We start from the raw sequence: 17,627 nt of genomic DNA, 5'->3' as shown, positions 1-17,627 counted from the left end.
AACATGAATGTTTTCTTAGCACCTTGAAAGAGGGCTAGATTTTCTTGAAAATGTAAAAATAAAAAATGATTTTAAACAAAACGTTTCTGTTGTGAAGTGATCACTTCACATTAAGACATGTTTTATGCCTAGAGGAAGTAGCAATTCTGGCTTGTGGGAGAGGCTGTTGGCTCGGAGCAACCCCGCCCCCTTACCCTCCCCGGGAGTTCTGTCCTCGCACTCACGCGCGACCTTGTAGCCCCAAGCTAGCATTAGCCGTGCAAAAACAATGGCGAGCAACATTGGATGAATCCACCCGTACAGTTCTAGCCTCTCTGATCAGCTCGGACCAGGAAAGTGAATGTGCGTGAGGGGGCGTAGCAGTGGTAAGAGAGACGTTGGCACACTCAGTCAGTAGTTGTGTTTTAGCCCATCATTTTCTAGCATCCAGTATTCTGATACAATGTAATTCGAATTTAGAAATACTCAGAAAAACAGTTTTAATCGTAAATTAATGTACAGTATATAGGTCCTCTATTTTGAGAAAAATGCATCAAGAACATGTTAAAACACAAAAAAGACCATTTTCACCAGAGCAGGTCTTTAAGATCCATCAGAGCCTAAAGAGATCCAACACTTTGGCTTGTCCTGTCACTTCTCTTGTCAAATCACTCTTGAACCAGAGATAAAATGACAGGTACATGAATGTAGAAAAAGAAAAAAAGGAAATATGCTGTTCTAAATCCAGTTTTGCTGAGGTTCAGACCCATTGGGTTACACAAAATACACTCTCATAATGAGTGTTTTTAGCATTAAGAGGGTTAAAGAAAAAGAAGCATCAACCTGTCTGTGCACCTGTTTGAAAAACGGATTGTGTTCTAAACCTAATACATTGCTGGGTAACCTATAGCAACAACTACTGTAAACAAATGTTTGCAATAATGGAAAATAAGTATTTGTCAGAACAATGGACGGATTTGACCAAACTCATCTATGTTGAATCCGTGGTGTTCAGCAACACTGGAGGAATGTGGAACATGAACCGTCTTTCAGCATGACAGCACAGCATCTCAGAGTCACAACTTTAACTAGTTTACAAGAAAGTGTCTTTCTTATTAAGTGATTCAACTATGGGCTGCATGGATATCTCCTGTACGATTTTTTTAGGTGGAAAACAGAACTGATTGTTTCATTTACCGCTGCAAGTCTTCCACGTTCTGAAAAAGCGAAGTGACCCACACTACTATACTACCACCACCGTATTTGCCTGTTAATATGATTATCTTTTTCTAAAATTCTTTTGCATCTAACCCAAATTTGTCTCCACAATGTACTTTTCTAAGAAACTTGGAATTTCCTAAATGTATTCTGGCAAAACGTGATATTCTTATAACTTTAAATATTTTAATATTTTTAGACTCCAACTCTTCTATGTAGACCATCCACTTCTGTATCTTTTTCTTTTTGAGTTTTTTTTGTGACTTCTTGGATGAGATATCACCACTACTCAAAAGGTTTCACATTTTTAGCATTTGAGGATAAGAACTCTTATTCCTGAAATCCCAAAGCTTAAGAAATGGCTTTAAAACCTTTTCTTGACTGAAAGATCTGAAGTCAGTTTTGTCATTTTTCCTGAATTTCTTTGAATTGCAGAGGGATGTCAAGTGCTTGAGTAACTAATTCACTTCTTCACCTTCTCAAATAGATTTAGCTGAAGTGACTTCTTGATTGGGAACAGGGATAGCTGTAATCTGATCTAGAAAGTAAGCTTTATGTTTTACTAATATTTAATGAAACCAAAAAAAAACATAATAACTAAAAAAATAAAAAAAAATTATTTGATGATCTAAAACAAACGATATAAGAAATCAGCACAGGTGTCAAACCCCTTTCCACATCTATGTTTATGTTTTTTAAGCTTTGTAAGTTGAGTGCCGCTGCTCGCCGTGCACTGATATCCCGGAGGTGGTGTGAGTGGAAAACCCTAAGCCCTTCAGGTCCCTGTGTGCTGTGGCTGTGACAGCCAGCTTTGCTTTGCTCTGCCTCACCTGTTTTCTGTCCATCACTCCATCGTGTCACATCAAGCTGCTCGGAACAAACAACCAGGAATCACACCGACAATGATCTTTGATACATTACTTTAACACAAACTCAATGAAGGGTTAAATGGCAAAATTATGCAAATTACAGAATAGGTTTAGATACAGAAAAATAAATGGCAACAAGTTATTAGCACATCTGTGTCCTTGATCTGATCACTCAAAAACTTAAATTTGTGGTTAATTTTCTATACTAAAACCTCTCTCTGAAACACACACTCCAGATGTGAGTTAAGGAGTCGGTTCCAGACTGGTAATTGGACTAGGATAGAAGTGACTGGATCTGTATCCATTACAGGATGTAATAACCTCCAAACTCTTCACACTTGTCCTTATGGCTTTACCTTGAAAGATCCACTCTAATGACATGTTATTGTTGTATTTTTCTCATGATGGGGGACATTTCTTAAAGAATTTAAGATTAAAACTGTCTTTCTGAGTATTTCTTTATTGAAATCATGATGGATTAGTAGCAGATTTAAAAAAAAAACAGCAGTTTGAAAAATCTCTCAGTTTTGATGCAGCAACTGAACTGAAATGGGTCAGATGATAATATTCTGTTTTTTTGAGTGTGATTTCATGGCTCTGAGAGATCACATTTTTATTTAATCTTATGATAGAATTTTGACAGGGCTGCACGGTGGCGCAGTGGTTAGCGCTCTCGCCTCACAGCGAGAAGGCCCCGGTTCGACTCCCGGCTGGGACCTTTCTGTGTGGAGTTTGCATGTTCTCCCCGTGCATGCGTGGGTTTTCACCGGGGACTCCGGCTTCCTCCCACCGTCCAAAAACATGCTTCATAGGTTAATTGGTGACTCTAAATTGCCCCTAGGTTTGAATGTGAGAGTGAATGTGTGTGTGATTGAGGCCCTGCGACAGACTGGCGACCTGTCCAGGGTGTACCCCGCCTTCGCCCTTCAGTAGCCGGGTTAGGCTCCGGCACCCCGCGACCCCGAAAGGGAAGCAGCGGTCAAGAAAATGGATGGATGGATGGATAGAATTTTGACCAGGTAATCAAGTGGCTATAATAGTTAGCTTTATTGTCCTGTGGTGACATTTACACAAAAAAATGCATAATAGATCACTGATTTTCATTGTGATTTGCTAAATAATGCTCCAACATAAATAAGAGGTTTTCATTTATGATACTTGATGGAAATAAGGCTTTTTACCTGTATAATATAAACAAAAAAACATCCAGTTTGAGTCTTTCAATTAAAAATAACTTCTTTAAAAGAAAAAAAAAGAAAAAATTTTTGATGTGTCACATTCATGCACAGACCAAACATTTAGATTTTTTCTGAAATATATAAAAAAGCATGTTTTTAAAAACAAGATGGGCTTTTTCATTTTCCAAAAACAAACGCTACTTTTCTGCAACAGGCTCATTAGTGAGCTGTGACCAAAGCAAAGCAACTGACAGAGCTTTGACTGTGAAAACTGATACGCCACTGCTTACTCCCACCAAGGACAATGAAATGTAAGCTATCACGATCCTTCTTCTCTTCCCAGAACTCACATTGAGAGCTGCAGCATGGAAGGTCAAAAAAGATGTGCGTGATTTATAAAGTGTGTGATTTCCCTCTGCTCTCCACTCTCTTTACAAAAGAACGTCATTTATTTATTTTTTTATTTTTTGCAGCAGAGACAATGATAGTAACACGAAAAGGGCAAACAGTGCCCTTTCTGTAGACACAACATGGGTTCGTCTGCTGCCTGACTGAGGACCCACAAGGTCTGTAGTTCACCTGTCGATGCATCACCTGGAAAAACCAGCAACCTAAGCACAGACAGCGCCAGATCTTCTATTCCCCCTGAATAAATATCTGTTCAGTCAGAGCACAACAAATGTCAAGACAATCATCTATGGTTCAACCAATACAGACAACTGTTGAGGACCTCAAGTGAAACTATATGTTATACAGTTTTTACATTTTAGATAGATTTATATGACCTTACTTTACTTTTGGACTGGTGGGCCACAAAGACTTCTACAACTTGACAAAACGTCCGGATCAGAAACTTGAAGTGTTTCAGTAAGCGACCTTATACGAGAAAGAAACAACATGGAATCTGGACAAAAACATGCTCTTTTTTAATTTAAAAGCTGTGATTTGTGGTGCTATTTTGTGCCAATTGCAGGAATTTATTGATGTCCTTCATGGAAAAACACACTTTGAAAAACAATGTGTTAGTTTTGTTGGAATGATCAGTAAAAATACTCTGACTCAAAAAACACTGATGAATGTGAGAAAAACAACAAATTTTCCAACACAACATGAATGAATTCATGCACCTAAACACAAGTCAGTTTATTTCTGGTGCACCATCTAATGAGAGACACCAAAATTACTGGGAAATATAATACATTAATATGGATTATCAATAGGGGTGTGTATTGGCAAGAGTCTGACGATACAGTACGTATCGTGATACGTGTCTAACAATACGATACGTATAACGATATGTCTCAAGGCTGTACCAGAACGACTTTTCACAATTTTCTTTAAAGTATACTTTTGCTGGTAAACAATTAAATCGTCGACATTTTAAACTGATACAAGCATGTTAAATGAAATATTGAGATTTATCGTCAAATTGATTTTTCCCTACACCCCTAATTATCGATATGATTTATTTCAGTGTGGTGGGCCAGATGAAATATTTTACCGGGCCGCATATGTCCCCCGGGCTGTGAAATACTATAGAAAAAATACATGTAATTTATATAATTTTTTATTTAAAAAAAGAAGATCTACCTGTGGTTGTTTGCGTTTAATCTCTACTAACTTTATGGACATAAAAATGAAAAATAAAAAATGTGCAGTTACGTTTTTTTTCCAAAATCTCTTTTTTTTAAAGTTCTCATTTTAGAAAATCCTTGATTTTAAAGGGTGAAAGCAATAACAGTATAAATGTCTTAAAAGGAGCAAAACAAAAGTAATCTTGGTGCAGGTCCAACTTCATGTCCGATTAAACATCCTACTCCTTGGCAGCTGCTGCTTTCTTGGACCGAACAGCCAGTGTTAACGTGAACCCAAAACATTCGAGCACTTTGTATGTCGGCTCCAAGTGTACTCAAGTGTACAGTGTAAATGCTCAAGTGTCTGCGGCATTCTAAACAACTGCTGCCAAGATTGAGTTATACATTCAAAGAAAAAAACATCTGCTGCTAATGAAAGGAGAGTGACTCAATGCGCACACCCCATAAGGAATCAGCCGGTGACAATGACGAGAAAGACAGACGATGCACAGGAATGCCATGCAGACAAGGCCACCTCAGCCAGCACGCAGCAGCCATTCCAGACTTAACATCCCGGCTGAAACCATTTCCAGAGATTTAAAATAAACTCAGAAAATCAACAAACCTTTCTGACAGACAACAGATTTCTAACCTTCACAAATAACAGTACAGAAAACAAACTTTTTAGAGTAACAAGTGTAAGTCTGTACCAATTTAACCCAAAAAAGCATTTTTAAAAAGCAAAGATATACAACAAAGTATTAACAAATCTGTTTTTCTTTTATGAATACCGGTACAACGTTTTAAAAATGAGGCAATACTAAATAGTTTCTCAAATTGTGTAAAATTAGATTTATGTTAAAATATATTTCTATTAATTAATACATTGTATCTCAAAGAGATTTTTTTAAGATAAAATAACGTAAATATCAACTAACAGCTTATAAAAGTTGACATCTGGGATTGATCAAATCATTGTATAAATAAAATGTCAACTACTAAGTTTTAAAGCCAAATCTTTAAAACTGGTTGCTTAAAAAGTAATAAATAATAATACATGTCAAAAGTCAGATTTGAATGAATATATAAGAAGAAGAAGAAGAAAGAGAAGCTTCGGCTAACAAATCCATCTAAACTTTAAGAGAATGTGTGAAGAAGGCTGAGGACAGCGGCGAGCGGAGAAAGTTTGTGGTGACTCACCGTGCGACTGCGCATGCAGAGAGAACAGTCCGAGCACAAGCAGAGGACTCCAGCCGCAGAAACACAGAGAGAGGCAGCACTTGAGCTGCTCCCCCTGCCCCGGCATGGTACGGTCTGCCGCTCGGCTCCTCTACGTCCTCCTCTTCAGTCCTCTCCACGCAGACAGGATTCCCACTCACACACGCCGACTCTCCTCCTGAGTGTGTGAGCCAGAGAGAGACAGAGACGTGGTGGGGGGAGTATCAGGCATGCAAGCCTCTGGTTGTGTGTGTCGGTCCACCGCAACGTGAGAAAGTCCACACCACACAAACCATAACAGCAGCAGCAGCAGATCAGAGTGGAGAGTCTTCAGCCCAGTCTGACAGTAGGAGTGAGGCCAGCTGAGAGAAGGAGAGGAAAAAAAGGGGGAGTTTACTTCGGTTGCCTTGTAGTAGGTTGGGTTGACCCTCTCCAACACACCCACAGACACCCACTCACACACTCCAGGAGGGAGCACATGGAAGGAAAACGGGGGCAGGGAAGTGAGGAGCGAGATGGGGTTCAGAGGAGTGGGAGCTTTAGGAAGGTTCCTTAAAGACCCACTGCAATGAAAATCCTGCTTTTGTTGTTTTTACCGTTCTCTTTTAGCATTTTCTCAAATGAAACTTTATCCGGCCCACCAGATGATTATGTATTTTTGTTATTAATGACCTGAAGTTATGTTGCGTTGTTAACATATTGCAACACATTCTCATTCCAAATCGTCACATATTGAAGAATGGTTAAGGACCCTCCACATCAAAAATGTATGCTTTGTGTGTCCCCGACTCGTCGCTTTTTAACATCCAATTTAGTCAAAGCTACCCAACCCCCAGGCTGCAAACTGGTATCGGTCCGGTACTGGGACGTAGGCTGGACCGGTATCATAACCCTAACCTTAACCCGTACTGGACATTCAGTGGTTCCAAAAGCAATACAGGATGCGGACCAGACTAGGGTTAGGGTACCAGTATTAGTCGCATCCCAAGGTTTGGTCCGCGTTAAAAAGTTACTTTTTTTTTAAGTTTTAAAAAGTTAGATTTAGTGTGTTTAATAAAAGTTTGCCCTAAAGTGTGTTTGGATTTTGGCCCCCTGTGTAACTGAGTTTGACCCCTGCAGTTGGTGCTACAACCAACAAGCCACAAGCTACCTGCTCCGCTCCATTCTGATGCAGACAAATTGATCCACGAACGTCTTTGTTTTTCTTGTCTGAGCTGAAATCTGGCTCAAAAATGCGTGGGCGGATAGCTCCAATATTGCTCTTTATTTTTGCAACACTATTAATGTTAGGTTGTGAGGGGCTGTAAACACCACTTAGAACACTTAATACATCAAAGGATGATTGGATTTGGACTTTAAAACATCTAATGGAACCAGTAAAACTGTCAAACTTATCTACCTTTCTCCTCATATTCTTTTCTTGAAGTTTGTCAATTCCAAAAAAAAAAGCTTTTACATTTATAGTAATGAGTGTGTAAGCAATTAACCCAGATAAACAACAAACAGGCTAATTGTTCAAAACCTCCTGCTGTGACTGTTATTTATTTACTCGTTTTATTGTTCAGTTACTTCATTTTCTAATCACTCGTTTGTTCCTCTATTTATTTTCGTACTTCATTAATGAAGTCTTAATCTGTCTCCCTGCATCACTTAAATGTGCCGACAATAAAAGTTAATGGTTCCTTCCGCTTCTTACGGCACTAAATTTGGCAGGGAAGTGCTGTTTGTCAACAGCTTTAGCTGAAATCATCAAAGTGGATTAAAAGATAACTGGTTTTTAATCATTGGTCTTTATTGTAAAACAAATAACTCATTGTGTAAGTTTTTATCAATGTAAGAAATGTCCAAAAAAGAGTTTAACATACATGCTTATTTCATTTTTTTCATGGAAGTTGGGGAAAATGGAAATAAGATTTCCACATTTGTTGTTTCTATCTTTATTGAATAAACCAAAAGCAACATTTTTTCATCTTACTTATATAATTTAATGAGAAGATAATTTTGAAAACCTTTTTTTTGTCACACAGCCACCTGGACAGCCCACCAACCTTTAAGTAAATGTAGGGGATTACGTCACCTACGCCTGAGGCTGTTTCACTAATAAATAAATGGGTAGACACTCTAATTGACCATTTCCTTTCCTGTCCTCTACCCTTTAAGGCATTTGCTGCTTACAAAATTGTGAAGCTGAGCGTGCTGCGAACACATTGTTTCATCTAGAACAGTCAATTGGGAAGATTTTTCTTTTAAGACCAAATGCAATTTTTTAAAGTTTCAAAGGCTTAGCAGATAAGACATTTGGGTTCTTATTATTATTTTTAGCATATACTGAGAAAAACAAGATACCCAAACCCCTCTTGCATGAATTCACTTTATCATTTTTAGTTGAACATAAGTCATCTTTACTGTCAAATTTGAAAAACTTTAATAGTTACATCAGTATAATGCATACATGTATTTATTCAGTCATTTTTAAGGAGCTACATTAAATCTATGTACTGTATGTCTATGTTTTTTTCACATTTTTTTATAAAATTCTTTTTTTTTTAAATGTTACAGCTCAGATATCTCACGCTAAAAACCACTGCTCTTTTGTGTATTTTTTTAGCAAAAAAAAAAAAAAAAGAACTCCACTAAAATATTGGAAGTGTTTCCCCTGTTATATTTCACTTCTCGTGATGTTTCCCACTTGTTGATTGAGATAAATGGCTCAGTCACAGTTCTGGCTTCTGTTAGGTCCTTTTTTTTCTGCTGTAGATGTAAAATATGAACTTATCTCCACGCACACCCCTCCTACTTAACTTCAACCTCCTTCCATTCTGCTTTACTCTTCTCCACCCCCTTCTCCTTGCCTCCTCCAGTGAAGCAGAATGTCATTTCAAGCATGTCTAACCACGGGAAGCCTTTTTAAAACTGTGACAGCATTTACCCCCAATAGCTGTGAATCTGTGTGTGGGGGTGTGTTTGTGTGTGTGTCAGCCTTGAAAGACAACTCTTTATATACAGATAAGGAAAGGAGTGACCCCTTCAAAAACATACAATTTTATCTTTGAGTTATTACATTTAAAACAATTTCACAATAAAGAGTCATAAAGTTTCGCCTGTTTTTTTTTTTTTTATTTATTGGCTTTTTATCTGTTTAGCATCTACTTATTATTACTGTATGTCTGAATTACAACTTTTAAAATTAAAGTGAAAATGAGTGAGTTCTAATTACCTACTTTAACAATAAATAGAAACAATAATGAAAACCAAACTTTTTTTCCAAAATAAGCCCTCCATTTTTGGACTTCACACTATGACATATTTAAATGTTATATTTTTAATCCTTGTAAGACTCATAAAAACTCCAAAAAGCAACCGGTTAGGGCAAGATCAGAAGAAATAGTAATGACCTCAAGATGTCAACTGATGAATTAGCATTTGTGAAAGAAAAATAGCTCTGCCATGCACAAAGTTACTGGCAGGAATAATATGTTGCTAAGTCAGTATTTTTGTGGCTACCTTCACACATCCACCCACATGCGTGCTATTCTTCACGAGTCGCCCTCATGCTGGGTGGATGATGAATGGCTGTGACCACCACAAGCAGAGGATGAGCAGTGAAACCAAAGAGGAAACACACAAGCAAACAAAAGGCTTTGTGACAAGAAAACCAAAAGGACAATTGAGCAAAGAATCCCCATTATAATTTAAGTTAATTATTTTTAGTTTTTTTTTTTTTTTTAAACTAATGACTCATGGAGAAGTATTACTTTAGGGAAAATTGAGGTAAATTAGTCAATCAAAACACAAGAATGTATTGTTAATATTTTACTTACTATTACATTATAGTAAATAGTAGAGATAATAAAAAATAATTCTTATAATATTTTTTAACACTACTCTCCATTTTTGTAGATTATCCGCATTTAAACCCATTTTCTGCCACTATTATTGCCAGAGGTCAGTTGTCCTTTCACATTGTGGAGACATTTTTGACAAAGTCACAACCCGTGTCAGAGGATTTTATCATCAAGGAAATCACTCTGCGACAAAACTAATAAATCAAATATTTATATATATATATATATTAAAAAAAAACATCAAATCACCTCAACTTAGAATAAATGAAACTATCGTGTTGGATGTTACAAGAAAAATGTTCACATTAAAGGGTTTATGTAGACAACATTTGCAAAAATGCTACTTTTTTTTTCTTCTTTACAAATACATATCAACTGTTATAGACTAAGCATTTTCTAACAAAATACATGAAATACATTCTTGTTTTATCCTTCAAAGCTTTCTTGAGATTTGGATTAAAAATGAATACAACAAACCTAAAAAAGTAATTTATATGCAGTTGTATTATTATATAATTTATGTAACTTATATGTAGTGCCCCAAGTTTTCAAACCGCTTTTAAGGTAGATAATAATTTATCACCAAGAAATACATGTAAAATTATCTTAAAGGGTTTAAAACATGATTTTTTTTTTCTTCTCAGATATGTAGATTTGCAAATTTGAAAGTAAAATGCTTCAGATGTTTTGGCTTTTAACGTTTTCACTATAGGATTTCCATTGTATTGAATTACGGACCACATCAATTTTAGATTTATTGACTCATTTATTAAACATATATCCTTTTTTTAAAAAAGAAAAAAAGAACATGTGAACTGACTAGACTGACAAGATAGAGGATTCAAAAACATTTCTTCTTTGTCTCAGCTGCAGATATGCACCCCCCCCTCCTCTACCTTATTATGCCTTTAAACTAGAAGCTTAACATGATCTGCTTTAAAACTGTGTCTTCACTCCCATTCACTGATGCATTTACATAGAAGTTCTTTCTGCATAAATTTGCTAAGGAACAAGAAAGACTGTGTGTAGGAGTTAAACTTCAGATGAACTCTGGATCATACAGCAAGAAAATTATCCACATTTGAAAAGTCCAAACCTTTTGAAGATCACAAAGACTGAATATCCTTTAAATACATGGTCCCATAGTTCACTCTACAAACTGGTTTCATGATTTCTTTTTGTTTATTTTAACAGAGTAGTATGCAAACAATGTAAATTCCCAACTTTCTGAAATGTTGCTTGCTGAGATTGACATTCCATGTTTCCATACCAACAATTAGTAGCATTTTGGGTTTTCATTTTTTTTAAGAAATTTTCCTTTAAACTCAAGAAATAGAATAAAATTTTTGAGGCCATTAGATAGTACTTCTCTGTGCCCTCCTCGAACTTCTCCAAGACACAAGTTTTTGCCTTTGCAACAAGCTGCTCTACATGCTGCTTGGATTGCTAATCCCTGTCAGCTGCCTTACGGCTCCCACAAGCCAGCCATACTTGATTGGACTCCTTCAGCTTGACAGCATCTCTTACTTCTGGTAACCACCGCCAAGTTCATCGTTTGCCACCCTAACAGGCATAATGACCTTACAGCCAATCCTTCAAACAGATGCATTGACGATAGCAGTAAAAAAACATGTTCCACTTGAATTTAATGTCTTTAAACTCCCACAATATCTGGTTGAAGCTCCCCTGGATGTGGAAGTTGAAGACTCTTCTCACAGTCAGTCAGATGTTCTGAGCAGACTCACAATAAGAATGGGTCTGCCTCCGTGAACTGACAACTCAGTTGTGGTAGACAGGCCTGAAGTGATTAGACATTACAAATATGTTCAAACAAGCTTCATGAAAACATTGAAAGGAAGATCAGATAAGTTGACAAACATCTTTGGGGCCCCAGGGCTCTTGCCATGGGTCAGGCAGACAGCCCATAGAATCTGTGTAGGATCACCTTCGGTAAGCTCATCTTGTGGTGCCAGAAGGACCACAAGAGACTAGTGTGATTTGGGCAGTGCCTCATTGGCCCAATCCATGGTAATGGACTCAAACCATCGTAAGATTGAAAGAGTCCAAGCTTGAGCAAGAGACTGAATATTATCACCTTGATATCTCCAACTTGCCTCCATGTACAGTTTGGACAATGAGACCCAACTCCTTAAGAGGTGTTTGACTCTCCTCCACTCTGGAGTTGCCCTTGGACCAGTTCAGTGGCCTTGTCGTAGAGTATGCGCCCAGAGACTGGAAGGTTATGAGCTTAAATCAACAGCCGAGTCATACCAAAAACTCTCAAAATTGGGACCTGGTGCCCCCTTGATTGAAACTCAGCATTAAAGGGGTTTGATTGGAGGTTAAACTGCCAAATAGTTTCTGAGCGCAGCTGGCTCTGCAGCTCACCGCTCCCTCAGGGGTCGGGTCAAATGTAGAGAACAAATATCACAGACCTACCATAGGTGTGTGACAACTAATGGGACTTATGAGACTTGTGTGGATTTGCTGACCAGCCTAGCTTAGCTGTTTGTTGAGGGTCAAGTCCCTTCAGGTCTACAATAGCTTTCCTTTACTGGTTTTGACTTACAAGGCAAACAGCAGTCCAAAGAACTTGGCCTTCTAGGAGTCTATGAGGGGGTTAATAAACAATGCTTCAACTGAAGATTCCATTGCTGTACTGAAAGACTTCATCATGGACAAGGACTAGATAGTAATAACTGTAAGGAATCAATCAGATAGAATGACTTCTCTGATCTGACCTTTGGGCATTTGTGTAATGTTGTGTCCAAATTCCCCCCCAATCACTATATAGTGCGTTCGCCATTTTCTAGTGCTGTCCGTATCTACTAATTTCAAAATCAAGTGCACTCAAAATTTCCCAGAAGTCTTTGCAAAAAGCTAGCGTGCATCAATTCTCACTAATTAGCAAATATAGACCACAATGCATTGCGGTCGAACAATTTTGAACAAAAAACGTGTTTAAATGTAATATTTGAATAAACCATCCACATTGTCACCATCAGAACCCAGTGGGGTCATAAATAAATGTTGCGAATGTTCGTATTTATTCGATTTTCACTTCGTGAAATCGGTGACGTCATATCCAGTGTTTAGAAAAATAAGAGAAAAGTAGTGAGCATTGTGTCTGAATTACCTTTAAAATTCAGGGCACTACATAGTCCTGCACTACACAATTTTTTAGTAGTGGGGGGGAATTCATCCCTGGTGGAGAATTTGATTTGTTAATAAAGGAGGACGAGTTTGCTTCTTGTGGAAAGGTGAAGTTTAGGGACTGTAATTGCAAAACAGGAACTAAATGAAATCCCCAAAATGTTTGTTCTTATTATTTTATTTTAAAAGACACCAAGAGGTTTGAAGTCAACTAAGAGAAATGAACAAATTCAATTTCTGTTGTCTCATGAAAATTATAGTGTGCAATCTGAACACATGACAAGAAAGGCCTTGTTAGGAAGGTTGTACTAATTTAATCCATTATTGAGAGATCAAGTTGTGCTGCTAGGCAAAGTGGGATCAATCTTTTCTTCTGGGAATTAAAAGGGTGGTGGACATCTAGCCTTCTAAAGGGCTTTTTGCTCTTTTTTGGAGGATTAGATGACCATCGTCTCAGAATGAGACATCCTATCCTGTATGGCACTAAGCAAAACACAGACAATGGACCAAGCAGCAAACTGGAAATCAAACTCTAGATAGAACTCTAACTATAATCATGTTCCTTCTTTCAGTTCCTAATGCCAAGTCTGCTGATTAAGAGGGCGTCGCCATTCATTGAACTTCACTCGACCTTCTATTTAGACACAAGTTTTCATTCAATGAGAATGTGTAAGCAAATGTGTGCATCTGTAAAATAGGTAAGGGAGTACGCTCTCGCAAAAGTCAGTGTTGACCCATTTAAACTTAATGAAAGTGTAATGACAGACTGAGAATGACTTTTACAGCTTGTGAAACCACTCACTATATTGCTTTACAACCACAATAAAATCACTGACAGGGACTGGTGTTGCAAGGGTTAGGCATAAACAAGAGGGTGAAGATGTGTCAGAAATTGATGTCTTCTTTTAGTACTACAAAGGCTTAATAACATGTATAACTGAATAATGAAATATGGTATTAGTCTAGTTATGTTATCTGGGAATCAACATTGTTGTCGTCTTTCACTCTTGTAAGGATGGCATGTTTTTTTTGTTTTTTTTTAATTGAGCCACAAACAGTGTAAAATAAAAAACGGTTAAATCTAATATGAATAAAGGGTAAAATGTAAAAAAAAAAAAATAAATAAATAAATCAAAACCAAATGTAAAAATAGGGAAATAAGACAGTGGTCATATTTAGAAAGTCCGAAGTGTGTGTGAGTGTCTTGATGGGTGTCACATGCCAATGTTTCTGGCTTCCCCGTTCAAAACTGTCACGTCCGCATGTCGCTACACAAGTTTTTAAGTCAGTTTTTGGGTTATACGTACAAAATAAGCAGCCATTGAATGCATGTTAAAAGATAAAAACCAGTTCAACACTGATGAATGAGGGACTCAGATAAGTGCGTTGAATAATTGTGGTTTGTGCCCAGATAGAAATGTATGTCACCAAATCTTTCATGCAATGAAATACAGCTGTGACAGAAAAAAGCTGGAGCAAGGTTCCTGAGATGTGCACCTTTTCGACATTTTGGACCAACTCATGTGATAGTATCAGGTAGTGACAGTCCTGTTTGACCATCATATGCTAAAAGCTTACCTAATTGCTTCTATTTTAGATTTATCTAGATCCATGTTGGCAATTTATAAAAGTATTCAGAAGATGTTCAAATATCAGTTACACACTCAACACATGAGTTAAAAAAAAACATTTAAAAAAATATATATTTTATTGGGATTCTTTTGCCTTCAGCAACATTTGTTGTCCTTTCTGGGGCACAAAGATTGGGTTTGTAGCAGGCCATTTCTTACTAACTTGTTTTTGGCACAAGTTAGTGGGAGTTCACACTAATAAAAGAGCCACACGTGTTTCTGCGGCCAAAGACATCTGTTCCTCCAGCTCAGAATAGTGCAGCCCAATAAAACCTTTCAGTTTCCGCGGTCGGTCCTTCTAACTGACGAATTGTCCCACTCAGCCTCACTTCAGACGAGACGCCCCACCACGACAGAGAAGAGAAGAGTCCCTGTTCTAGTACATGTTTGGGCCAAACAGCAAGGTGACACCGGGGGCAGGAGTCTGACCTACAAACCGCCTGTGAACCGTACACCTGCATTAACACATGAACACACACCGACACAAAGACATGTACACCCGATGCAGACCTACAACATAACAACTCCCCCATTAATCTATTCACACTTCATTGTCCATGACATCAGCTCCCCTGGACCTGGCCCCTTTCTGAGCAACTGATAACAACATTTGGTAGGTAAAACACTGGCGCATTGTGAGCGGTCTTTCTCATAGACTTTACCAAACAGCATATTACATCCTGGAAGGGACAGAAAAGAGCCTTTCCAAAAGACTTCAAAGAAAATCACCAGGAGAAAGGTTAAAGGAGAGGAGCAGAGTGAAGTGGGAATGAATTAAGTGATTTGATTAAGACAGGCGTTCTAATAAAAAAGGCGACAGGAGATGAGAAGAACTTGCAACACAAAAGGAAAAAAAAACGCAATGAATTAAGCTGTTTATAGTACAGAACTAAAAGAGTCTGACCATTTAAAGAAGATAGAGAATTCAGCTGTATGGAAACATCTATAAATAGTACAAAGAACTAACAACATCTAACTACAAAAAAGGCTGGAATTTTTTCAATTGTTTGATCTTAAGCTAATCTCCACTTTCTAGTAATCATAGTAGGTGTCTTCATTTTTTTATATATCCTTGTTGAGACTGAAAACACTTTCTTGGTTGAGCAACATTCTGTCTAAAGAATGTGTTATAATGGTTTTGCAACTTTTTTAAAGTAATACATATAAAGTCCCCCTCTGATGAAAATCATGTTTTTGAGTTTTTAACATGTATCTGTGCATTTTTCTTATGAAAAAGAACAAATGTAATAAAAAAATAATTTCGTTTTTGTATTTCCGAGTATTTCTCCTTATAAATCGCTGTAAAACAACTGTTACAAACAGGTTCTGTTTGAATTAATGAGTCATTTTACATCACAACAGCTCTGCTGCACATGCACAAAACCCTTCATCTGGCCCGGGTAGGGAGTCTAGCTCAGGTGGTGGAGAAGACTGCAGTCAAATGAGCCGCCGTTCGCATTTCCAAGGTCAAATCAGCTGTCACTGGATTTTTTTGTGAGTTTCATATAATACTTATGGTAGCAGGGCTGCGAACGCTGGAAAATATCTGCGAGACTCCACAGACTTTCTTGATGTGACCACCGAAATGTGAACAGAATTTGACTGCAGTTGTAAAGGATTGTAAATCAACGAAACAGAATTTTGATGTTAGCTTTCATTATTTTCCCAAGGACTTTACTCTGAGAAACCAGTGGATTGAATTTATTGGTAACAGCAATGTCAATGAACATTGGATAATTAGCTAATATTGTCTTTGGTGAACTGGAAGGAGAACGAATCAGGCTTTTGGAGGAAGTTTGGTCCAAGAAGCTCGTCACTTCCTCGTCTGAGCTGATATCCGGCTCAAAATGATACGGCTGGACATTACCCATATTACTTGAAACTTATGTAGCTGGTGTGAAGATTTATGCTAACGAGACACAGAGCTATCATAATCAGACGGGGGGGATCAGGGGTGGAGTTGCTCAGCTCAACTCAGCTTCAAAAGCCACGCCCCCTAAGAGGAGATTTTGGAAACAGACGCTTCAGATCAACATGAAAAATGGCTTTGTAAGACATTTAGGTTGTGGGATTTTGGTTAAAAACTTCATAATTATAATTAAAACACTAATGGGAACTTTTTTTAAAATAAAAAACATTGTCATAGGGGGACTTAAAAGATCCATTCCTATCATCTTTTGAGCTATTTTAAAAGTGTTCCCAGTAGTTTTTTTTTTGTTAGGATTATGATGTCATTTTCTAGGATATAGTTTCTGCAGAGCGGCAGGAGTTCATTAGAAATCCGTGCTCTATGTTAGCTTACAGCCCCTCACAACTCCAACTTAACATTATCGCCGCAACAAAAATACAATATTGGAGATATCCAATATTGGAGATATGCTAGCTCGGACGAGGAAAACAAAGACATTTATTGATCTAGTCATCCACACGTGGATGCATCAGCATGAAGCGGAGCAGAGAGCTTGTTGATGTAGGTTCTACATCCCACCTACAAACCTTTTCCGACAAAATTTTTCATCTGCCTCCTGATTCACAACAAATTGAAAAGAGAATTACACAGAAATGCAGTTTTAAGCTTAATTTTCTTTATAAAAGTAATTCATCATCAGAAAAAATGCCAGAATTTCATGTTAAAAACACCAAATGTCAGATTTTCAGGAGTGGGTCTTTAAATACATAACAACCCCAGTGACAGACTTCTATCTTGTCCACAAAGGAGTTTGTCTCCTACTTGTCAAAGCAAGTCACAAAAAATAGCAAAGTTGGTGGAAACCACTTTTTAAAAAAAGTTAAATCCCTCAGTGCAATTAGGTTAAACTCAAAGTCAGCTGTTTAATTTTAAAAGTAAATATTCCAGTTTACTTCACAATAAAAGTTGGTTGCTTTTACCAATAAAAGACCAGGGCTCATAAAATGCCCCCACTGGGGTCTTGCATGGGGGCTCACATGCAGGAGCCTTTGG

At 37.6% G+C, this 17,627-nt stretch overlaps 1 protein-coding gene across 1 annotated transcript in view; it reads right to left on the bottom strand.

Moving 5' to 3' along the window:
- bmpr1ba (bone morphogenetic protein receptor, type IBa) overlaps positions 1-17,627 on the bottom strand; it is a 45,702-nt gene that overhangs the window by 16,367 nt on the left and 11,708 nt on the right. Inside the window, exons 2-3 of the mRNA XM_024276177.2 lie at positions 6,330-6,398; positions 6,019-6,214 (exon numbers count right to left, since the gene is read on the bottom strand). Of these exons, the coding sequence (XP_024131945.1) occupies positions 6,019-6,124 (106 nt within the window). The 5' untranslated portion in view covers positions 6,125-6,214; positions 6,330-6,398. The remainder of the gene's footprint in view (positions 1-6,018; positions 6,215-6,329; positions 6,399-17,627) is intronic.

This window comes from Oryzias melastigma, linkage group LG9 (genome assembly GCF_002922805.2).
Source record: "Oryzias melastigma strain HK-1 linkage group LG9, ASM292280v2, whole genome shotgun sequence".
NCBI classification, from domain to species: domain Eukaryota; kingdom Metazoa; phylum Chordata; class Actinopteri; order Beloniformes; family Adrianichthyidae; genus Oryzias; species Oryzias melastigma.
This window is presented reverse-complemented; position numbering and strand designations above follow the sequence as displayed.